The sequence below is a fragment of the Doryrhamphus excisus genome, chromosome 10 (genome assembly GCF_030265055.1).
Source record: "Doryrhamphus excisus isolate RoL2022-K1 chromosome 10, RoL_Dexc_1.0, whole genome shotgun sequence".
NCBI classification, from domain to species: Eukaryota; Metazoa; Chordata; class Actinopteri; order Syngnathiformes; family Syngnathidae; genus Doryrhamphus; species Doryrhamphus excisus.
The window spans coordinates 9,883,123-9,909,537 of NC_080475.1; the positions used below are offsets into that span (position 1 = coordinate 9,883,123).

General features: G+C 39.0%; 1 protein-coding gene across 2 annotated transcripts in view; it reads right to left on the reverse strand.

Annotated features, from left to right (window-relative positions):
* Positions 1 to 26,415, reverse strand: part of LOC131136511 (ERC protein 2-like) — a 122,361-nt gene that overhangs the window by 54,694 nt on the left and 41,252 nt on the right. For both annotated transcript variants that reach the window (XR_009131749.1, XM_058083417.1), the window contains 2 exons: positions 24,519 to 24,612; positions 16,214 to 16,374 (listed from right to left, as the gene is read on the reverse strand). Coding sequence is in view for 1 of the 2 variants with exons in the window: in XM_058083417.1 (XP_057939400.1) it covers positions 16,214 to 16,374; positions 24,519 to 24,612 (255 nt within the window). In the remaining variant the exon portion in view is untranslated. The remainder of the gene's footprint in view (positions 1 to 16,213; positions 16,375 to 24,518; positions 24,613 to 26,415) is intronic.

Here is a 26,415-nt window from a genome sequence, read left to right on the forward strand (position 1 = left end):
AAGACCGTCAGTAGCCTAAAAAAAACAGTCAGTGACTGATGCACGATCGTGCCAGTCTTGAAAAAAATATGTGCCGTATTTGTGCCAAAAGACCGTCAGTAGACTAAAAACAAGTCAGTGACTGATGCACGATCGTGCCAGTCGTTTTGAAAAAATATGCGCCATATTCATGCCAAAAGACCATCAGTAGACTAAAAAAACAGTCAGTGACTGATGCACGATCGTGCCTGCCGTCTTGAAAATAAATATGCGCCATATTCATGCCAAAAGACCATCAGTAGACTAAAAAAACAGTCAGTGACTGATGCATGATCGTTCCTGCCGTTTTGAAAATAAATATGCGCCATATTCATGCCAAAAGACCGTCAGTAGACTAAAAAAAAAATCAGTCAGTGACTGATGCACGATCGTGCCTGCCGTCTTGAAAAAAATATGCGCAGTATTCGTGCCAAAAGGCCGTGAATAGACTAAAAAAACAGTCAGTGACTGATGCACGATCGTGCCAGTCGTCTTGAAAAAAAAAATATGCAACTGAATAGAAAGTTAAATGAAATAAAAAAATACACCTGTCTGTAGAGGAGGAGAAGAAAGACGCAAAGGTAACATTTTTAAAGTGCTAGCCTCTCCTAAATCAGCTGAGCACACTTCATGTTGTTATTGCTTGGCGTCACGGTCGAGGGAGATGTGTTTATAATTTGTGTTATGACTCGCTTGAAATTATGTGTGTGGAAAGTCACAGCGACAGAAACAGATGTGTCCACGGGATGCCGGAGAGAACCATCAATACCGCGACGACACTCTTTAGCCTGTCCGTGGGCACGTTTTCGTTCTCGTGTGTCGTCTGCATTGCGTATGATGTATTTCTTTTAGCAACTACTAATATGAGTTCCCGAAGCGTCTATTACGAGCTTGTGACTCTCAGCCACTTAAGTGTGCAGCTCTTCAGAGACATTCCATGACCGTTTTATTACCGTTCCTTGATTGCGGGTGTGTTTGCAGCTACACATAGTCGAGGGGAGGGGGGGGGTTGACAAGGCAGAAAGAGCACGCACAGGACACGAGATCGGTCATGTTTGACTGACACTATTATTTATGAACTTGAAAGCCATAGGAGATGCAAAAATCTCTTTTACAGTATTAAAAACACACTGACTTCATTCTGTGTGGTTATTACAAAGACATTTTAAAGATAATGTGGGCTTATTTTATTTCCAGTCACTTTGTTCCAATTAGCTCCATGCTAAGATCTGCCGATTACGCACTTAAAGCCAAATATAGCACCCCAAAACATGCCTTTTTAGTGTCTATGAAATTGTTGCATTACTGCACGGCAATTCAGAGAAACAGGCAACAATCTGAGAATGAAAGCTTTCAAAAAAAAAAAAAAAAAGCCATGACAACAGATGGTTCCCCCAAACCGGTCCAGTTTGTATGTGTTTTCACTTCACTAATAAAATATACAGCCCACTTATTCTGCTCACCCCCACTCCTTCACTGGTGCTCCGACCGGCTGGACTAATTGAAAGGGTATGTATCAGTTTTACAGCAACAAGAGGGAAAACATGAGGGGACAAAAATCAACAAATCTGCCAAAAGTAGCCAAATGTTTAGAGTGGAAGCAGGGACGAGGAGAGATGGCCGACTGCTCCCAGAGATGAGCAGGAACAGACCAACCATCGCCGCATTCCAGGCCGCAAAAGTTAGATAGTGAGACACAAACACGGAGCGGGACAAGGTGGCTAAGTGGGCTTGACACAGAAAAAGATTTCTAACATTATTCCCAGACTAAACTCTCCTTATACAATATATCATACAAACAGAATTCAATGTGTTTTGTATTAAATATTTGGGGGGAAATATTTGATTTTGTGAGGTTTAAGTCGACTTGTACTTGGGAAAAGTATCAATTAAAAAGTCAGAGAGGTTAATACAGTGAGACCTACCTTTAGCATGTAGCCCGGTTAGCATGTTTAAACTGTTAACGTTGAAAATCATGCCTCAGTTTTCGTACAATTTCCCGGCTAGCGTACAATATAGCAAGTCCGACTGTGTTCTTAATGTATTTTTATCACAAAAAGTCCCAGTTAGCATACTTGCTTGTTAGCTTGCCAATACATGAAAACAGTAATAAGAAGTCAACTACATCGCCCGTTTATGATGTCACGATTTACAAACTGTTTACCCTTCATTGAAGACCTGATTGGTTAGGGTTAGCACATAGATTAGCATATAACATACAAAAAAAATTCTCATTTTTTTCTACCCTGATATGACTACATATGGTAACCAAAATATTACAATGACTTCTTTGTCCAAGGTCGGCAAAGTTTGACTATCAATTATCCGTTGAACCACCGCACCATGGACCTTCCTTCCTTTTCGCTCCCAATGTCGGAAGATATGAGCTTTCCAGTACATTAATTATTTACAATACATTTAATTAACATTTTAATTCATTGAACTGCAACAGCAAAAAAGTATTTCATCAGGGTTTCCCAATATTTCGGTAAATATCAAGCGCATGTGAACCAAACCACGCATGAAGACATACAATAATTCTAAAGCTCCAAAAAGTATCGCTAGGTTTATTTTTACAGAGCCAGCCCCAGAGGTGTTCTACTGAGCACATCCTAAATCTGACTCCACATCTGAAGAAAAATGTCAAGATTCTAGATACCGATCTTGAAAAGCAAATAACCATACAAGCCCAAAGCTGGCGCTTTAATTATACGCCGGCTTTCACTTCCAGCTTCATTGTATCACCCTAGTAGGATCAGCAAAGGATCCTTTGCTGTAAACCTTCATAAATAAATAGAAAGCTTCCATGGACATCCGGGAAATGAACGTTATGATGTCATTGGTACCCTTTTTAAGGGGGGGGGGGGCTTAAAAACTCTGCCCTTTCACAACAATTCAAGCAAAACATTGAAATGTCAGGGACAGTCTTCTTGGAAAAACGTTCTTAAAAGGGAGATTTGCCTCCAACTTGATCAATTTTCAGTTGACGGACAGGAGCCAAAGACGTAACGGGTCTGGACAGTACCACACACGCATTGGACAAGTACACACACACAGACACACACCGCAGTTTAAAGCACCCTGTCATCTGGGAGCAAAGTCAAGGTCAAAAAAGAGTAACCCGCTCTCACAGTACTGTAAGAACACACACATAGATGAGAGAGCACCAAGGAACCAAGACTTCCTCCCCCGTTGCTTTATCAATTCCCAACCAGACATGACACATGAGAAGGTCGTTTCTTCAACAAGTCAGAAGTCGATCAAGAAAAACCAACAATTAAAATTTTTTTTCCAGAATCTAGTGCCAACCACTTTGTCTAATACGCTTTGAAACTGTATCGCCCGGTCCGAAAACCAGCCAGGGTAGCGGTTCTCGATTATTATAAATATTTGGCTAGTTTTGCACCTCCAAAAAAGTGAAATACTGTCAAGAAACTCATATCTATTTATCTGTACCGTACAGACTGAACCTGAAACTGAAACGAGCAAACGGCAACAAAACGGTACTACAAATTCAGACTTGTTGGCAGATTCATAATATATACGTGTGAACACAAAGTTTCCTTCGAGTTTGTTCTCTGAGCCCCAAATATAGGACCTGGCAGTGCACCACAGGCAGTGCACCAATGCGGTAAAAATGGAAAGCCACCGCACTCGTTTCCCTTAGAGAAACCATCGCGACTAGCACACAAACAAAGTTAGAAGCCACATGTTCACCAATTTTCTCGATAACACTGTCCTGAAGATGTGAGTCCTTGTTTAGGTTAAAAAGTGGTTTTGGGGTAAAGCGGCAGATTCCTATCTGTCTCCCACAGAAGAAACAACAGCCCAAGCATTTGTATAAGCAATGAATGCGGTCACTGCAACACAGGATAGAGCTTTGGGTATATGGCATACAACATATGTACAGTCAGTATCAGCAGATTATTGCCGACAGTCTTCAAGAATCAGTGACAAAATTCAAGTTGCAGTTAAAGTCAGATATTTAAAGTTCTTTGGGAATGACACAGAGTTAATATTCACAAGGAAACTTTACGTAACAAAAAATGGATACACCTCCACATCTTTCTGGTATCCGTCAGTCCTAAAAATATTATATTATTTAAGACCAATGTAATTATCACACGCACAAAAAAACATCAGCCTTTGTTTGTAGAGCCCCACATACCAATGTAATCCATTTTTTTTTTAATCAGGATAAAATTTTGAATAAAATCCAGCCTTTGTTGCAATACAAAATCTGCTTTAGTAGGTTTTAATGACTGAAGGAACAACGACCAGCTTTGACTCATACTTGTGGTTGTGTTGGTTTAATTTTCATAAAATTGTCAGGATTTCTGCGCGGGATGTGTGTGTCAGAGCAATTTATGTTTAAAACTGGAATAGACAAAGGAACCCCAGAATGTTTAAAAATGTTTTCAGATCCCTTCCTATTGAGATGGAATACAGCTGTTCTGTGCAATCCATACTCAGTCAAACATCAGTTGCTTAGAAAGCCAGAACCAGTGACATCTACGTATGCAGGCCAACAAGGTTCTAAGCTTTTGAGTGGGAATTGGGCCAGAAACTGACAACTGACTGTGGTGACCAAAGATTCCGGATCTTGGTCAAGTACAAAAAACTGTCTGGACATGACATCATTTGTGTCTGTGTGTAATACCACAGTGAGCAGAAACGGAGATCAAAGGCAGGTGGTTGTTCTCTGAGATCTGCAGTCTTGCAACCAGAGAGTGAAGAAGTCTAGGAGAATCATATTTCTCTTCTATATTATGAGAATTCCAGGGATTTGATTGGTTAAGATTACACTGGGCACTCTCTTTGCCACTTGTGCCAGTGGGAGGGACGGAGGCGTGGGTGCGTGACGGCGCGCCAGACTGCGCTGCTCACTGACAACAAACATGGCTAATATGCATGTGTGTGTTGCGTGGCACTTGGATCCCCCCGTTCCGATTCCCCCTGAGTAGACCTGAGACCCCCTGATCCTGACAAACAAACCACACCAGGAGAAGGATCCAAACAATGCACTGAGATGATTTTACTACACAGTGTTTGCCTTAGGTGTCAAGTAACCGGAGTCGCCGACACCGACCTTCAGTGTGGTTCAACGCCGCGTCTGTGTTTGTTTGCTCTGGCAGAGGCTCCCTTGTGGCTGGTTATATTGGACATGCTCAAACAAAGCCAAACACACAACAGGAGCCGCAAATAATTAGTGCCTGCCATAGTGCATAACAGCTCTGCGCACACCCTTAGATCCCCCCCACCCCACCCTCCCCGCCGTCATCCAGTTGACTCCCCCAGACATGTACCGCCATTTGCATGGTAATGGTAATGGTTTTATTTCATTTGAACGTGCATCAGATTACAATTGAGTGCATCCCATAATCAGTTCCCAGTTCCACATGTCCAAAAGGAGTAGGAAGAAGCAAAGCTTATTAAATCCTACCCCTCCATCTGGTACTTTTACAATCAGTAACTGTTACATTTGTTCACTTCCTGCTTTCCATAATACAGTTTTTTTTTTTTTTAAATAATGTACATTGTACCGAAGTACAAGGTGATATGAGCATCCAATGCCATAATGGGTACCATAGTAAGTGTCAATATAGTGATATATATAGCACATCATGACTGGTTCAAGACTCTTCATCCTTGTATTTAGCAAATTTATTTTATTTATTAATTTATAAATTTATTTTATAAATTTTTGTAAAATTTTTATTTGGTTTTTAAAAAAAAATTAAATTTCTTGAAGATGAACTATATCAGCAAGTTGAAGTATTTGTGATTTTAGAAATAAGGAGTTAGTATGTTCTCTGTAGGCGGCATTATGAATTATCCTTACTGACCTTTTTTGCAGTACATTTAGCGAGTGAAGATTGCTTTTGTAGTTATTAGCCCATACGGTCAGCCCGTCATCGTTTGAATTGAATTACACGTACACCAAAACATCAACTTGAAATGAAATGCGATTTAAAATGCGATTTAAGCCCCTGAATAAATCCACACTAGCAAAGACTTAGTGTAGAGATGGGTGGACCCTGTGTCATGTCATTTTCATTATAAGCCAACTTACTCGCTAATTTGCTTTATTCGTTTAGTTGCTTTAATGTGGCTTTAAAGACCAAAAGCAGCGTTTTTTTGTTGTTTTTTTTAACGATACGTCTTGCTCCTGTAGGAATGATTATGACATCTGTTCATGGCAGAGACAGAAGAACCATTACTGATGACATACAGTTCCAATCAGATCCCCCCCCCTCCTGAGGCCAAGCGCGGAGGGGTGATATGTCAGTACATGCTGCTTGGCCTGTGTGGCGAAGGTCTGTTTCAAATCAGAAAAAAAAAAAACAAAAAAAAAAAACAACATACACCCCCACGGGGTCAAACTCTCGACATGCCGCCTCTTTAAATAAAGTTGAAATACAATTTTTATTTGTCAATTTGTATAGAAAATCTTTATCTGAATGTCACCCAGCACCTTGATCAAAGAGGTCAAAGACACGAATGAGAGTCGGAGAATCGACAAAGACAGCATGTTTGTGTGAATGTGTGTGTGTGTGTGTGTGTGTGTGTGTGTAGGCCTGCACCACTTGTATAATAATAAACTTAATGATTGCCATCTGGCCAACAAAAAGATTCCTAAATTTGTGTTTTTCTCATGTCACTAAGTTACCACGCCAGGATGCTTATGTTTAACCAGACCATTACGTTGCATTTAAGACCCATTTAGAATTAATGAAATGTAGAACGATGTTTTTAAAATGTACTACGACTGTTTCGCATCACGTATGTGAACTTCAATATAAGGGGTTCCACATACCTCTGTATGTTTGTCTTATGTGTGTAAGCCTTTTGTAGTGGCCAGTGTAGTGTGCTCTTGTTACACACACACACACATGTTCTTTATGGGGTAAGCTAATGGAGCTACGCTCTTTCTGTCTCTGTGATGTGGTTTACTGTCGTTTGATGTGCCGAGGAATCCCGCATAGGAGAGCACTCGGAGACGATCTTATCGCATAAAAAAAGCCTTCGCAATGGAAGAAGACACTCAAATCTCGTTTTTTTTTTTTTTTTTAACTTAATAGAAATTGATGCGCCTGTGATATTGTGTATTTGTGTGGGTTAGTGTATTAGTGTGTGCACGGGCCTGCACCATCTCTTCTAATTCAATCACTTGTGTAACCCAACGCCAAATAGATTCGTCCTTCACCGAGTTATGGTTGGAATTTTTGCGGCTTCATTTCAATCAGTCATTCCGAAATGTATTCAGAAATATATTAATAATAATGTATAGCTAGCTTGCATGATGCTTGTAATTCATTAAAAAATTAATGTTAAAATCGAGTGGACCCAATCTATTACATTATCTTATCTAGTATACTGTTTATTATTGATTACTGTCAAAGTCACTGGAAGAGTCTGCTTATTTTTCCACTCATATTCTTCTTAATGTTTTTTTAAATGCACAATCTTACCAACAACCTCTGAGTAGGCACATGTTTTTATGCGCATATAAACATTGAATCCATATCATCAAGGATATTCACGTTCATACAAACCTACGTGGGCCGTTTCCTGTCACTGCCGAGAAGTGCATAATGATGATTACAGTTTACATCCGCATCTCTGAATTAACCAGACCAGACTTAAAGTCACAACCCAGAAGTGCCGGTGGCTGTTGTGGTTTATACAGGATGGTGTGTAGCGGCTGGTGTTGGTGCGCTGTAGCGTTTTTCCTGATTAGAACCTCCTGGGGGATGGGGGGGGGGGGCGGTATCCCTGACGACAACATCAAATGGCAAACAGCGTCTTGAAAGCAGGATTCAGAGTCAAATATTTAGACAACATTCATGTTGCTATGTTGGTCGTTTTTTTGCCCCCTGATTTGAAATACTACACAAATATGTATTTATTCATATTATATTTATAATTTTCATACATACTTAAGAATGAAACCAGGGAAATGCAACAAAACGGTGAACATACAAGCATATTCAAAATTCATATTGCATACTGAGTTGGGATCGACCGATATGTTTTTTTTGTCGATACCAATTTTTTTCCATCACCCTGAGCCGATTGCCGATTTTGCTTGGGACGATATTTGTGTCCGATACTGCTTTTGCTCCTTCAATTTATATGAAAAAATTACAATGATAACAAATATTACAGGTCTCAAGTTTTAAATCATGCAGCGGAAAAAATATATCAGCAAACCCACACGCGTATCGGCTGATACCGATTCAAGTAAAGAACGCAAATATCGGCCTGATATATATATCGGCCGGCCGATGTATCGGTCGATCCTTAATACTGAGTACTATAAATGTGTACATGTTGGTAGGTCTGCGTTGAAATGAAAGCGCTGCACTACAGCAACAGTTCCATTCGTTTGTATTGAGTTGTGGACTCCTATAGAGCAGTTACACACAATGGCCTTTTCGAACTGTGACTTTCTTGCATCCGAGTAGGAAGTTTCTGGGAAGATTTCGGCATCACTAATGTTAACCAACCATTTATTTATCTACGAGTCAAAAGTCATTTTCTTTTATGGGGTGGCTAATTTGGAGTAGCCAATTAACCTAGCATGTTTTTTGGAATGTGGGAGGGAACCGGGATACCCGGCGAAAACCCCACACATGCACGGGAGAACATGCAAACTCCACACAGAGTGGAATTGAACCCGGGTCTTCTAGCTGTGAGACCCATGTGCTAACCGCTCAACCACCGTGCAGCCCTACGACTCTAAATGATTTCTAAAAATGGCTCCCATAACAAGCTTCCCTCTCACCCCACATGCACGGGGAGAACATGCAAACTCCACACAGAGTGGAATTGAACCCGGGTCTTCTAGCTGTGAGACCCATGTGCTAACCGCTCATCCACCGTGCAGCCCTACGACTCTAAATGATTTCTAAAAATGGCTCCCATAACAAGCTTCCCTCTCACCCCACATGCACGGGGAGAACATGCAAACTCCACACAGAGTGGAATCGAACCCGGATCTTCTAGCTGTGAGGCCCATGTGCTAACCACTCAACCACCGTGCAGCCCTACGACTCTAAATGATTTCTAAAAATGGCTCCCATAACAAGCTTCCCTCTCACCCCACATGCACGGGGAGAACATGCAAACTCCACACAGAGTGGAATCGAACCCGGGTCTTCCAGCTGTGAGACCCGTGTGCTAACCGCTCAACCACCGTGCAGCCCTACGACTCTAAATGATTTCTAAAATGGCTCCCATAACAAGCTTCCCTCTCACCCCCGCTTCCTTCACCTCATTCCTTCAGCGACACGGAGGGCCCGGACTGCAGGAGGCCATCACTAGTCACCTCTGGGTGCCGGTGTCCCGGGGGCTGGCTCTTTATGGCCGCAGGGCCCACCTAATCAATTGCACACACACACACACACACACACAAACACACAAGGCTTCCAGTAATTAAGCCCTGAGATTTATGCACGCAAATGTAGGGGTGTTAGTCTCCCCTAAAGCCAATCAGATTAAGCCTTGTCGAGACTTCTACACCAGCCAAATGACACTAATTAGCTTTTTGTGTGAGGGTGTGTGCTTGTGTGTGTGTGTGTGTGTGTATTTGTGCATTTTGCGACGCACACTAATTAGCAGGGGTCGTGCACCTATACTTGCCCACTTCCTCAGGACCGTTTCCTGTGATAGTAATTATTAGGTATGTGTGATAAATTCCAGACCTTCTTCCACCCGTCCAGAGATAGAGCAGAGTAGCAAAAAAAAATTGGCAAATTAAAAAAAAAAAAAGTAAAGTTAAAAAAAAGTAAAATAAAGTAAAATTGACTAATTCTTGCTTTCTTTCTTATAATAGCATGATATTTGGTTGAGATTAAAAATGAATTAATTCATCAAATACACGCAGGATTAATCTATGTAAGTTTCTCTTTTCCACAGATCTCTAAAATCCCCCCCCCCCCCCGAGTGACAAACATAAAGTGAGGAGGTAGCGGCGAAGGGTGGTACCGATCCCTGACATAACAACACACCGACCAAGCTGACAGCCGACACACATGTCGAAGGTAAACACGGGTGTCAGAGGCCACGAGAGCACAGACAGACATGATGAATGGCCCCCGGGTTCCCACGAGGCAACGCGAACACAAACCTGCTCAGAAAAGAGGAAGGTGATGTGTGGTCAGCTCCGGCTAATCTTCGCCAACACAGAGAATCCCTTTCAGCCGCGTTCGATGTCTCATCGTCGGCTTAACATAACAATCGGACTTGAACGCCGTGCTTGTGTGCCTAAATTCGGCGTGCTGACACAAAGCTCTGACTGTGCGCGTGTTGATTGTCCGACTGTACTTTCGCTTTTTGGAGGTAAACGCAATTGTGTAGTATGTGAGAAAACGTGCACTTTTATTATTGCCCATATTGCATTTTCTGCCGGGACACAAAACTGTCCAGGCTGCTCAGGCAAATTAGCCAGCAGGGACGTGACTCTCATGCAAACTGTTATGCTAATGCTAGTTGTTAGCATTCTAACATTAGCATGGTATCATTGCTAGCATGCAAACATTATTGTCCATTTCCATAGGTAGACATTATTGTTAGGTGTTAGCATGTTAACATTGCTAGCATGCAAACATTATTGTCCATTTCCATAGGTAGACATTATTGTTAGGTGTTAGCATGTTAACATTGCTAGCATGCAAACATTATTGTCCATTTCCATAGGTAGACATTATTGTTAGGTGTTAGCATGTTAACATTGCTAGCATGCAAACATTATTGTCCATTTCCATAGGTAGACATTATTGTTAGGTGTTAGCATGTTAACATTGCTAGCATGCAAACATTATTGTCCATTTCCATAGGTAGACATTATTGTTAGGTGTTAGCATGATAACATTGCTAGCATGCAAACATTATTGTCCATTTCCATAGGTAGACATTATTGTTAGGTGTTAGCATGTTAACTTTAGCATGGTATCATTGCTAGCATGCAAACATTATTATCAATTTCCATGGGTAGACTTTATTGTTAGGTGTTAGCATGTTAACATTGCTAGCATGCAAACATTATTGTCCATTTCCACCGGTAGACATTATTGTTAGGTGTTAGCATGTTAACTTTAGCATGGTATCATTGCTCGCATGCAAACATAATTGTCAATTTCCACAGGTAGACATTATTGTTAGGTGTTAGCATGTTAACTTTAACATGGTATCATTGCTAGCATGCAAACATTATTTCCATCGGTAGACATTATTCTTAGGTGTTAGCAATCTAACATTAGCATGGTATCATTGCTAGCATGGAAACATTTTTGTCCATTTCCATAGGTAGACATTACTGTTAGGTGTTAGCATGTTAACTTTAGCATGGTATCATTGCTAGCATGCAAACATAATTGTCCATTTCCATAGGTAGACATTATTGTTAGGTGTTAGCATGTTAACTTTAGCATGGTATCATTGCTAGCATGCAAACATTATTGCCCATTTCCATAGGTAGACATTATTGTTAGGTGTTAGCATGTTAACTTTAACATGGTATCATTGCCTCATTTTTCTACTTCGAAAAGCGTCCACTTCAGGCAACTCTTCAGCTGTTTCACCATATCATCATTTTTTCATGAACTGTAAACAGAAATTATATCAGCTGTGTTGCCAGTCTATCATTTTTCTTTTTGACGCCATCCAGGTTATGGAAACATCTCAGTAATTTATGAGGCAATATACCCAAAACATGATTTATCTCCATGCATGCAGTGACTAGTCTTATGTGTGTGTGTGTGTGTGTGAATACACATAGAAAATATGATCTCCAGTCTATAATGTTCTCCCTCCTGCCTCCTACACATACTAGAATATATTGCAAATCATTTCCACCTCCAGTTTCTTTCATCAACAGTAATAAAAAAATAACATGGTTTTGCTGTCGGTGTTTTTCTGGCACCGACACTCACACTAAAACACAAACACACACAAAGTAGAGTGGCTAAAGTGCTTAGCATGGTTGGCTCCAGCTGCTCTTCTTGATAAATGCCTCACTACAACGCAGGGAGAGCCAAAAGCTGGCAAACACTCAAGCTTCTCTCTACCGATTTCTAGGATTTAAAATGGCTCAGTGTGTGCAGCCTAATCTGACCCCCCCCCCCGACCCCCACTTGAGCATTCTATTTTAACTTCAGTTGCAACAACCTGTGCGTGTGTTGATTGTCCAACTGGGTACTGTACTTTCGCTTTTTGGAGGTAAACGCATTTGTGCAGTATGTGAGAAAACGTGTACTTTTTTTGCATATTGCATTTTCTGCCGGGACACAAAACTGTCCAGGTTGCTCAGGCAAAAATTAGCCAGCAGGGACGTGACTCTCATGCAAACTGTTATGCTAGTGCTAGTTGTTAGCATTCTAACATTAGCATGGTATCAATGTTAGCATGCAAACATTATTGTCCATTTCCATAGGTAGACATTATTGTTGGCATTCTAACATTAGCATGGTATCATTGCTAGCATGCAAACATTATTGTCCATTTCCATAGGTAGACATTATTGTTAGGTGTTAGCATTCTAACATTAGCATGGTATCATTGCTAGCATGCAAACATTATTGTCCATTTCCATAGGTAGACATTATTGTTAGGTGTTAGCATGTTAACTTTAGCATGGTATCATTGCTAGCATGCAAACGTTATTGTCCATTTCCATTGGTAGACATTATTGTTAGGTGTTAGCATTCTAACATTAGCATGGTATCATTGCTAGCATGCAAACATTATTGTCTATTTCCATAGGTAGACATTACTGTTAGGTGTTAGCATTCTAACATTAGCATGGTATCATTGCTAGCATGCAAACATTATTGTCTATTTCCATAGGTAGACATTACTTTTAGGTGTTAGCATTCTAACATTAGCATGGTATCATTGCTAGCATGCAAACATTATTGTCCATTTCCATAGGTAGACATTATTGTTAGGTGTTAGCACGTTAACTTTAGCATGGTATCATTGCTAGCATGCAAACATTATTGTCCATTTCCATAGGTAGACATTATTGTTAGGTGTTAGCATTCTAACATTAGCATGGTATCATTGCTAGCATGCAAACATTATTGTCCATTTCCATAGGTAGACATTATTGTTAGGTGTTAGCATGTTAACTTTAGCATGGTATCGTTGCTAGCATGCAAACATTATTGCCCATTTCCATAGGTAGACATTATTGTTAAGTGTTAGCATTCTAACATTAGCATGGTATCATTGCTAGCATGCAAACATTATTGTCCATTTCCATAGGTAGACATTGCTGTTAGGTGTTAGCATGTTAACTTTAGCATGGTATCATTGCTAGCATGCAAACATTATTATCCATTTCCAAATGTAGACATTATTGTTATGTGTTAGCATGTTAACATTGCTAGCATGCAAACATTATTGTCCATTTCCATAGGTAGACATTACTGTTAGGTGTTAGCATGTTAACTTTAGCTTGTTACCATTGCTAGCATGCTAACATGAGCAAATAGCACTTTATGAGTTTTTCATGAATATGTAAAAATGTAACAAACTCTATTTCCAATAGAGATTGAATTGGGAATTGAACTGGTTGAATTGGGTATCCGTGCTCGTTGGTCTCCACGTTTAGATACGAATACGTTCCTCCGAGGCCACTTAAGATGCAAGCGAGTCTCACAAAGCACCGACAAAACAGCCCTTTAATCCTCATCATCGAGAGACCCCGAAAGCCGCGCTTCTGACCTTCTCATGCGCTCTTGCATTGCGTGCACGGCGGCAGACCACACACAGACTCGTGCCCTCTGTGCCCCCCCCCCCCCCACCCATCCACCCCAACCCCCCCCTCTATTCGAAGACTCGCATACAGTCCAAAGATGTGCACACAAGTCATTTGTTGCTGTCGATGTCAACCAACCATCACACTGACGTTCTTTCTCAAATATCTCCCTAGAATGGTAATGGAATAATGATTTTAAATGAGCACAATATATATATATATATATAATTATAATTTATGATTATACGATCTATAACCAAGGTTGTATCTGTCTACTATGAAACGCATTCAAACTGAAACAGATAAGATAGTTTGTACCAAAAAAGTATTTTTCTGTACGGCAATTTTTTTTAGAGTCGTCGTTCCACTGACCGATTACACACTCGCACACTCGGAAAAGACGGAACTTTTCCCAAAGCCTCTTTAGGCATACCTGTCAACCCTGATGTTTTTTTCCAGAGGAAAAAGTACGTAGTTAGCCCCCCTATTTAAATAGTTTCCTGTAAATTCCCCATATAGTTTTCATCCCCAAACATGTTTTCCAGTACGGCATCACAATGATGATTGTATCCATGTTTGAGCCACACAATGGTGTAGTATCTACAGGTTAAATAAAAGTTAAATAAAGTAAAGTTTTTACTTTCCACAAGTACATATAATACCATTTTGATTTGTTTCTTTTTTAGTTACTGCCATGAATTAGACTGGTGAGCATCGTGCTTTTATTATGGAAACGTTTATCAAAACAAACCAATCTGTAACTTCCGTTTGTACGTCAATCTTGGTAGACATGATCCTGCTACCAGCTCCAGACACCATCTTGTTATGGGTTACCAACTTCAGAACTGCTGGATCTGCATTGAAACGGAAATCAACCGGCCGAACTTGCACTGCCAGAACTGATTACATTTTTAAAAACATAATAAAGTGTTCAAAACGAGGTGTCGCTCTCATTCATTCATTTATTCAGGTAACGTTTTGGTCCGTTTGACCTTCATCAGACATATTAAAATAATATATTTAATTAATTAACATAATATGTTTAATTAATATGTCACACATATTAAAATATGTTTAATTAATTAAAATATTTATGTTTAATTAATTAAAATAATATGTTTAATTAATTCAAGTAATGTTTCGGTCCGTTTGACCTTCATCACACATATTAAAATAATATGTTTAATTAATTAAAATAATTTGTTTAATTAATTAAAATAATTTGTTTAATTAATATGGCACACATATTAAAATAATATGTTTAATTAATTAAAATAATATGCTTAATTAATTAAAATTGTATGTTTAATTAATTAAAATATGTTTAATTAATTCAGGCAACGTTTCGGTCCGTTTGACCTTCATCAGACATTTTAAAATAATACATTTAATTAATAAAAATAATATGTTTAATTAATTAAAATAATGTTTAATTAATATGTCACACATATTAAAATAATATGTTTAATAATTTAAAATATGTTTAATTAAATCAGGTAACCTTTCGGTCCGTTTGACCTTCATCAGACATATTAAAATAATATGTTTAATTAATTAAAATGTTTAATTAATTAAAATTATATGTTTAATTAATATGTCACACATATGAAAATTATATGTTTAATTAATTAAAATAATATGTTTAATTAATTAAAATAATATGTTTAATTAATTAAAATAATATGTTTTATTAATTCAGGTAACGTTTCCGTCTGTTTGACCTTCATCATACATATTAAAATAATATGTTTAATTAATTAAAATAATATGTTTTATTAATTCAGGTAACGTTTCCGTCTGTTTGACCTTCATCATACATATTAAAATAATATGTTTAATTAATTAAAATAATATGTTTAATTAATATGTCACACATATTAAAATAATATGTTGAATTAATTGAAATAATATGTTTAATTAATTAAAATAATATGTTTAATTAATATGTCTGATGAAGGTCAAACGTTACCTGAATAAACGAGAGCGACACAGTGGGCGGGAACCTATTTTTGAACACTTTGTTGGCAACGCCTGCTTCCTACGCACCTGTCAATCTTCAGGTGTGCCGAGACTCTGCATTCACTCTTAAAACATAATAAAACAAAACGGCATTATATTTTCCGAAAAGAAAAACTTTACTTTATTTGTGTTTTATTTAACTTACAAATATGTCAGATCATTTTGCCTGACGCTGTAGTATGACGCTTTAGTATGACGCTAGTATGACTATAAGCTACAAGTCGTCTGATTGCATCATCATACTGTATAAACGTAGCATGTGGATAGAATGATGGGGCAAAGTTCTGTTCAACCTGAATGCAACCTGATGTAAAATCATGAAAGGATGCTTGGATGACTTTGGTGTGGAAGAACCTCAAGTAATGTCTATCAACCCAGGTTGTACCCCCAAAAACACAGAAGAAAACTAACTTCATGTCCAGAATCTCCTCCAGCTGTTTGCGTCTTTCCTGTCTCAGGTTGTTGAGATGTCCGTCTCGTTCATGCAGGGTTTGCTGAGTGGAGCACAAACGCAACTTGTAGCTGTCCAGCTCTAGTCGTGTCTTCTCCAGGGCGCCCATCAGCTCCTCTAGCTAACGAAGGAGAAACATATGGTACTTTAGTAATAAACAAGATGATAAAATGGAGTGTATTTCATACATCATCAAAAGTATGTTACTTTTTGATACATTTGTTATATCGGATGTCACTTGATTGTAGGCTAAAAATGAACAAAATAACCAAAAACTTCTCCTCCTCTTCCTTTCCCTTGCTAATTTTTTTTTCACACGCTGCAGTCTTTGTCTCCTGGAGAGCAGGTGACATCAATGAACACAAACGCCCTCAAACCATGCAGGCCCACTTCTCCCACCTGAGTGTCTAACAGGCAGGATGTGACCTCCGGGGCATCATTATCCTAACACAGGAAGTACGTAATTGTCTGAGAGCAAGCGCTTCACAAAAGGATGCGGCGTTGGTAGTCGTTAGGGTGACTTAAATGATGTCAGCAGAACGCCGTCAATAACGTCGTATGATGTTTCGTTAGTTGTGATGATAACGTGCAGAAGACGCAATAAATTATCGTTGGAGGGAAAGAGAAACGAAATAAGTGGGAAGTACTCTGTGGGGGGGGGGTATAAGAGGAGGAAGAGGGGTCTTTTATGATGAGGCTAAATCGTTCGCACATTTTCAGGACGTTCTCGCCGTTTTTTTGTCTGTGTGTTTCACAGATGTCAAACTGGGTCCTCACTGTTCAAATAAAATAATAATAATAATAATAATAATAATAATAATAATAATAATAATAATAATAATAATAATAATAATAATAAATAGTCTGAATTAAATAGTCTGAATAAATAGTCACATTTATACTTTTTTTTATTTACAACATATTGCGCAACGGCAGGGTCTTGAGACACATGCTAACTCGCAAACTAGAGAGCTAGCGACCTAAACGGTAGCCTTCAAGTTATTTCCTTTCAACTTAAATAGACAAAAAACTTACCACTTCCACACGGATAGAGAGGATAACTATTAACAGTTATTTAACCTTTAACATGAACATTAATCAAACGTAATCATTTTTTCTGGGTACATGATACCATACAGCATCCATATCAAACTTGCGCGGGCCGCACTGACATTAAACTTTCATATCAAGGCGGGGGCCTCAAACTAGTGTCCTGCGGGCCACATTTGGCCCGCGGGCCGTGTGTTTGAGACCCATGCTAAGTCGCAAACTAGAGAGCTAGCGACCTAAACGGTAGCCTTCAAGTTATTTCCTTTCAACTTAAATAGCCAAAAAACTTACCACTTCCACACGGATAGGGAGGATAACTATTAACAGTTATTTAACCTTTAACATGAACATTAATCAAACGTAATAATTTTTTCCGGGTACATGATACCATACAGCATCCATATCAAACATTAAACTTTCATATCAAGGCGGGGGCCTCAAACTAGTGTCCTGCGGGCCACATTTGGCCCGCGGGCCGCGTGTTTGAGACCCCTGATTTAGATCAAAAGTAATCAGTTCCATTTAGTGCCATAAACGGGGATAATTAAAGAAATGCCAATTAAGTGATGTACTTGAGTGTCGGCCGTTTGCTCGTTAGCGGCCATGCTTAGTAAAAAAAAAACAAAAAAAAGTTGGGGGGGGGGGGGGGGAAGGGTATTCCTGCCAACAAAAACTGACCCTGTACAGCAGCTAAGTCACTCACTAAAAAACACATCAAAATATGAAAATTCCCATCATAGTCTCCCAGTACAGGATAAGCAGGGTGAATAATGTGGTCATTATTATTATTATTATTATTTTTTTATGTTTGATGTTTCGTTTGAAAAGTCCCACTGGCCATTATGAAAGCCAAGGGTCACCCACATCACGTATCTGTCAACCCCCACATTAGCCCACCACCCAGGACCCCTTGTGTCGCAATCACATCATTAATAAGGAATACAATGCATTTTAGTAAAATTAGGGATCCTAATCAGCTTAACGGCTAGCCTGTGCGTGCTAATTTAGCTCAACTTCAAGGGAAAGCCTTCCAGCCAGGCTAAGGCTTACTAAGACTGGCTAAGCTGATTGAGGGCTCAGAGGTAAAGGGCTAAATCCCACCTTGTCCATTTGAGTCGGTGTTGCAGGTTCAAAGGCCGAGTTCAAATGCCACACGGAGGTGGTGGTGATGGTGTGGGGGGGGTCGGGGGGGGGGGGGTGTTGAGACATCAGGACAAATAGTCGAGCAAGGGCAGAGAAAGTGTAGAGCAGGGGTCTCAAACTCAATTTACTTGGGGGCCACTGGAGCTAGGGTCTGGGTGAGACTGGGCCGCATCAGGTTTTCAAAAAAAAAAAAAAAAACGCATTTATTAAAAACAGAAAAATATACAAACTTTTTCAGTGCTTTGGTTCCGATTTTCTACAATAAAAGCTCTGAAAAATAAAATATTAAAATATTAAATACATAACAAAATATCTTAATTTTTATTTTTCTGCACAAAATAAGATGGAAAATAAATAAACAAATCAAGAATAAAGAAATAATAAATATAATAATAACAAAACGGCAAATAATAAAAATTAATAAACCACATATAGTTGGTGGGTAGACAAATGATTTTTTTCAGATTAAAATGAACAAAGCATTATTAGAGCCCTGTAGACATGACAAAACACGACTATAGTCACATTTATACTCTTTTTATTTACAACATATTGCGCAACTGCAGGGTCTTGAGACACATGCTAACTCGCAAACTAGAGAGCTAGCGACCTAAACAGTAGCCTTCAAGTTATTTCCTTTAAACTTAAATAGCCAAAAACTTACCACTTCCACACGGATAGGGAGGATAACTATTAACAGTTATTTAACCTTTAACATGAACATGAATCAAACGTAATAATTTTTTCTGGGTACATGATACCATACAGCATCCATATCAAACTTAAGGTGGGGGCCTCAAACTAGTGTCCTGCGGGCCACATTTGGCCTGCGGGCCGCGTGTTTGAGACCCCTGGTGTAGAGATAATGGAGTCACACGGGATAAGAAGGCAGATGGGTGAGAAAGGAGGATCGACATGAGACCGGGCGACTTGGCGAGACACATGGAGGGCGTAAAAAAAAAAAAAAAAAAAAGAAAAGTGACCCAGAGAATTACCCATGCTCCATTTCAGCCATTCAGGCTAATGGAAAACTTTCAGCGCATTACACATCATGAGACTGATTACTCCGGCACGGAGACGAGAAGAAAGGACATTTCAAAGGGGGCGATGTGGGAATGCCAGGAATGGTGCCAGGATCAGGTGATGTTTTACTGACCCAATAAGAAGTTTTTTTTTTTTTCTCTCTAGTCTCTGCGCCGAGGGTGGCAGTTGATTGACGAGCGTGCATTTGTGGACATGTAGCCTTCTTGTTGTCGCGTCGGCTCCTGGAGTCGGGTGTTATGACAGCGGTTAGCGCTGAGCATCACGGGTAACCGAGGAGCTTGAGCACTGAACCAAATGGTTCTCTTTTGTCGGGTAGACAGCATGACTGCTGGATTCTGGCTCAATATGCATCAAGTCTATTCACCGCCATGACAGCACAATGGCTCAGTATGTTCTGTGCGTGTAGGGGCCCGACTGTTTTGAGGTGAATGGCTTTCCGAGTGTCACGGTTAAGGGAGGCGTTCATGACTTCACATGGTTGGGGGAAAAAAAAAAAAAAAAATGGCTCTTTGCGTGTGAAAGGTCCAACCCCGCCATATTTATACGTTTCTTTTCAACATGTCATTGACTGAAAATCTTGTTTGCTAAACACCGGATCTGTTTGTATACACACCGACTGTAATTTAAGCACGAGAGGAGTATTAAATATACGTGTTTGCTAAACTCAATTTGACTTTTCTTTCTAAACAACAATGTTTTTAGTCATGGAAGAAGCGCCGGGTGCCGTCACACAGAAATGTTACTTCCACTCTAACTGTTACTTAAATAATGTGAGGTCATTCTCATTCAAATAAACATTATTTCACACACATTATTTCAACCTGTTGCTTCCCTTCAAAGATCAACACAGCAGACGCCGTACAGAAGTATGAAAAAACATAAAATCACCATCAAATGTGATCTGATCTTTGTAAAAAAATCACACAGATGAAAAAAACAGTATCTGCTTTAACTAAAACCGCCCAAACATTTGTAGGGTTTCATATTTTAATGAGTATAGCATGCAAACAATGACAGAAGTGGGAGGAACATTTGATGGTGATTTTATGCAGAAATGTGAGAAATTCCAAAAAAGGTTCAGATACTGGTCTTGAACCAGTCATGACACTTACTATGGTACCCATTATGTCATTGTATGGTCATATCACCTCGTACTTTGGTACGAGGTGCATTATTTAAAAAAAAACAAAAAAAAAAACTTAAACTGTATTATGGAAAGCAGGAAGTGAACAAATATAAGTTACTCACCAGTACTGCAAACACTGATTAAATGACAGTAATTTCGGTACGAGGTACATTATTTAAAAACAAAAAACAAAAAAAACCCTTAAACTGTATTATGGAAAGCAGGAAGTGAACAAATATAAGTTACTCACCAGTACTGCAAACACTGATTAAATGACAGTAATTTTGGTATGAGGTACATTATTCAAAAAAAAAAAAAAAAAAACAAAAAAAAAAAAACCTTAAACTGTATTACGGAAAGCAGGAAGTGAACAAATGTAACAGTTACTCACCAGTACTGCAAACACTGATTAAATGACAGTAATTTCGGTACGAGGTACATTATTTAAAAAAAAAAAACCCTTAAACTGTATTATGGAAAGCAGGAAGTGAACAAATGTAACAGTTACTGATTGTAAAAGTACCAGATGGAGGGGTAGGATTTAATAAGCTTTGCTTCTTCCTACTCCTTTCGGACATGTGGAACTGGGAACTGCATAAAATCACCACCGTCAAATGTGATCTGATCTTTGTCAAAAATCACACAGATGAAAAAAAAAACAGTGTCTGCTTTAACTAAAACCGCCCAAACATTTATAGGGTTTCATATTTTAATGAGGAACTACCAGTGGGAGGAACATTTGATGGTGATTTTATGCAGAAATGTGAGAAATTCATACCACTGTAAGCTTAGAATCTTGAAGTATTGAACATCACACCAAATAATTTATGAATAAATCAGACCTGAACCCCATCAAATCTAACCGTGATGAACTAGAACAGACATTGTGAGCTATGTTCAACATCCAACATCTCAAATATTCTAAATTCATTCAGAAAATGATACCAAAAACACTATAAAAAGTAGTTGGAACTGCATCAGAATCGTACAAAATACAACAGAAAAGTAACCCCATCCTAACTTATCCACTTCATGTTAACGTAGCGGTATTTTGGTTTCACCCTATCTGCCTGCTGTTCAACACTTCAGCCACATGAGGGTGCAATTTTTTGGCCTGCATTCAGTAACTGAATCAGTGAAATGACACTAAAAAAAACTTACAAGCGTGAAAAATGTTATGAGTTTTGCACACTTCCATGTTTAGTGTGCATATTCACATGCAGAATGCAGTGTGTGTGTGTGTGTGTGTGTGTGTGTGGACTCTACAACACCTATGCTGAGTGGGAAAAAGGATCGCTTTCCACATTGGCTAATGGAACTGTGAAAGAAAACACTGAATAGAAATAATAAACCCACAGCTTCTCTCGCTCTTTCATTTTGAGGAATGGAGGGTGGGGGGTGGGGGGGGGGGGGGTGTTGCCTTCAAGTTCACACGTTCGCACTTTGCAGATGAGCTGTGCAAAAAAAAAAAAAAAAAAAAAAAGCTCCTGTGTGGATAATATTTAGAAAATCTGCCACAAGTCTCAAAGTGTGCGTTATTTGATTTCTTAATCAAAGAATATAAAATAATGTCTGAAATGATACGCCGGCTAAAATAAAAGTAATAATTCATGCCGTGATACTGACAGCAGCAATTGGGATTCTGCCTGCAGGCGATGAGAACCGGGCCAATCTGGGGCAAATCGCAAGCGGAAACTTGTTGCTCGTCACGTCAGCACCGCACAGCTGGAGGTGAGCGACAAAAAACCCTACACACACACACACACACGCACACACACACACGCAACACAGGCAGGCTGTGTGCATCAGCCCTTCAGCGCCGTAATTGAACGTGACAGACGGCCGGTAATTTGATGCGCCAGAATCAACAAGTGCTGCTGTGACCACACCCAACGTGGCGATATGCACACACACATTTATGGGAGTTAAACCTGCCTGTCCCATACTGGGATGATGATGATGATGATGCTGGGAAAACCGCCACTGTATGTCAGAAATGTACTTCCTGTGTGAGTTATTTAATCTGGATTAACAACAAGAGAATAACTCTGGCCTTTTCAGAATACGTAACGAATGAACGTGAGGGCGTACAAGAGAGAGAAAAAAAAAATGGAGAGATAATTGGCTTGCAGTACCATTCATCACCACGGTCCCCTAAGGGAAGGTCATTATGGGGTTTGACCCCTTTCTGGTGGGACGGGGGGATTATAATCACTAAAACAAACCAATAGGGACAAAGAAAATGCTAATTCCCAGGAGCGGTACCTCTCAACACAAACACACACAGATCACATGAAAAGAAGAAAATGTAGTAGAATGGTGGTAGTGGGGGTGGTTGGGGTCGGGGGGGGGGGGGGGGGGGGTTCATTCTCTGTTACAGCAAAAAGTACTAAAATCCCAGCAGTTTAAAGGCTTGAAGTGAACATCTCCAAAGTGTATTTTCTTTGTGGCGGCCAAGATGGAGATGATGAAACGGAGAGAGAGATGCTATCTTTTCATCCCACATAAACTCTCCTGCATGGATAGGTGAGATGGGGCGTGGAGGTGCGGCCATGTTTGTTTGTGTTTATCCTTTGGGGTACATTGTGTTCCTCATGAATGCAGAGATAAATAGAGAGCTGTAGCAGTAAAAAAAAAAAAAAAAAAAAAAAAAAAAAACGACAAAAAAAAAAATAAAACATAACTTGGCGAGCAAGGTTTGTGGGACAAAAAAAAAACAAAAAATAAACAAAAAACAAACAAACAAACAAAAAACACAACTTGGTGAGCAAGGTTTGTGTGACAAAAAAACAACAAAAAACAAACAAACAAAAAAAGAAAAAAAAAACAACTTGGTGAGCAAGGTTTATGGGACAAAAAAAAAACAAAAAAACAAACAAAAAAAAAAAACACAACTTGGTGAGCAAGGTTTGTGGTACAAAAAAACAACAAAAAACAAGCAAACAAACAAAAAAACACAACTTGGTGAGCAAGGTTTGTGTGACAAAAAACAACAAAAAACAAACAAACAAAAAAGAAAAAAAAAACAACTTGGCAAGCAAAGTTTGTGGGACTAAAAAAAACAAAAAACAAACAAAAAAACAAAAAAACACAACTTGGTGAGCAAGGTTTGTGTGACAAAAAAACAACAAAAAACAAAAAAAAAACAAAAAAAAACAAACAAACAAAAAAACAAAAAAAACAACTTGGCGAGCAAGGTTTGTGGGACCAAAAAAAACAAAAAACATACAAACAAAAAAAACAACTTGGTGAGCAAGGTTTGTGTGACAAAAAAAACAACAAAAAACAAACAAAAAAAACAAACAAACAAAAAAAGAAAAGAAAAAACAAAAAAAACACAAGTTGGTGAGCAAGGTTTGTGGGACAAAAAAACTAACAAAAAACAAACAAAAAAACCCCCCAAAAAATTATTTTATTTTTCATCTTATTTTGTGCAGAAAAATAAAAATGAAGATATTTGAGAACAGTGGAATGTTTTATCAGAGCTTTTATTGTAGAAAATTGGAACCAAAGCACTGAAAAAGTTTGTATATTTTTCAGTTTTTAATAAATACGTTTTTTTTTTTTTTGGAAAAAACCTGATGCGGCCCAGCCTTGCCCAGACCCTAGCTCCAGTGGCCCCCAGGTAAATTGAGTTTGAGACCCCTGATCTAAATGCTTGTCTCGTCCAATTACAACTTCCTCGGAGATGCACGGAACGTAGCATAGACCACTGAGAACCACAACCTCTGAAATTTGTGTGTGTGTCATCGAGGCTGAGACGAGGTGTGAAAAAGAACCAGGAAGTGAGAGATGATGTAGAGCCAAGCTAAACTATTGAGACGGAGAAGTGATGAAAATTGCTATGAGAGGCCAAGAAATGTACACACATAGAGTTATGTATAAAATTCATATCTTCAAACCTGCGATAACGAGTGCGGATGTCCATCTGTCTGGGCATCTTTCCTTACTTCGCCGAGCACCGTTTGCTTTTGGATATGAGGGGCCTTGATGTGCCTTAAGATAAAGAAAAATGTCGAGAAAAAAATTATGAGGTGTTTATTTACACCACAATATGAATATTTACTAAACACTAATTCAAAGAAATAAAAATATAATCACTTTTTTTTTTTTTTGCTAAAATGCAAGAAATCTGACAGCGTTTAAAAGAACTCCATGACATGTAAACAAGCAGCTGCTAAAATGTACAACATTATTATTATTATTATTCCACATCCATGCTGGTATGTTTATACTGGACCGGAGGTACAAGCAAATATTTGCTGTCACTCCGCCCTGAATGTCGTGAGTGGCGAACATGTGACTGATGATGGGGTTGTTGAAATCATTTAAAATAAAAATTTTTAAAAAATTATGAAAATGTTAGCATGTGCACACACACAATAATAATAATGTGTGTAATAATTATTTAAAGAAAAGTTGCCTAAATTTGGGCACCCCAAAAAACTTCTACTGTATTATGGAAAGCAGGAAGTGAACAAATGTAACAGTTACTGATTGTAAAAGTACCAGATGGAGGGGTAGGATTTAAAAAGCCTTGCTTCCTCCTACTCCTTTTGGACATGTGGAACTGGGAACTGATTATGGGATGCACTCAATTGGAATCTGATCTAATGCCTTAGTAGAATTTGAGCAGGGTTTTCGGTCATTGTCTTGTTGGAAGTATCCAGACCCAACTTCAACTTTGTCACTGATTCTTGAAGACTGTAGTCAACAATCTGCTGATACTGACTGGAATCCATGCCACCTTCAATTTAAAGAAGATTTCCAGTACCTGCACTGGCCATGCAGCCCCACAGCATGATGGAACCACCACCAAATGTTACTGTGGGCAGCAAGTGTTTATCTTGGAATGCTGTGTTCTTCATCCACCATGCATACCGACCCTTGGTATGACCGAATAACTCCCATTTGACTTTTATCAGTCCACAGCACCTTATTCCAAAATGAAGCTAGCTTGTCCAATTGCGCTTTAGCATACCTCAAGCAACTCTGTTTGTGGCATGTGTGCAGAAAAGACTTCTTCTGTCGGACTTTCCTGTACACCATCTGCACTAAGATCATGTTGTAGGTCTTTGGAGCTGGTCTGTGGGTTGACTTTGACTGTTCTCACCATCCTTAGCCTCTGCTTATCTGGGTTTTTTCTTGGTCTGCCACTCTGGTCCTTAACTAGAACTTTGCCTGTGGTTTTCAATTTCATCACAATGTTCCTCAGAGTGAAACCATACAGCTGAAATCGCTGAGTTAGGTTTTTGTATCCTTCCCCTAGACCATGATGTTGAACAATCTTTGCTCTCAGGTCATTTGACAGTTGTTTTGTGGATGTAGGCCAAGGGTCGGTGAGTTTACCAATAATTCCAATTCCAATAATTAGTGTTAACGGTATTAAAATCAATGAAACCACAAGGGTGCCCAAATTTTGGCAACTTTTGTTTAAATAATTATTGGACACTTTCTGTAAATTCTATAAACTCCATTCCACTTCTGCTATATGATATATTTAACTGCAATTTCTGATCCCAACAAGCAGTGATTTATAAGAAAAAAATCTTAAAATTTAGATTGGTTATACTGGTAGATGTACACGTGCATAAATCAGATGATAATTGAGCAGCACGGTTGCCAGTTAGGGCGCTATAAATGTTGAGCGTCTGGCATGGATGCGCCACCTTACCACTGGCATGCTGCTGAATGTGTGCCAGTCAATTCCAAAAACACACATACAAACTTGTTTAACGCAAATAAACCACTTACCGGATACTTGCTAGTGGTTTCATTGTCGTTGAACATGCATCGAGT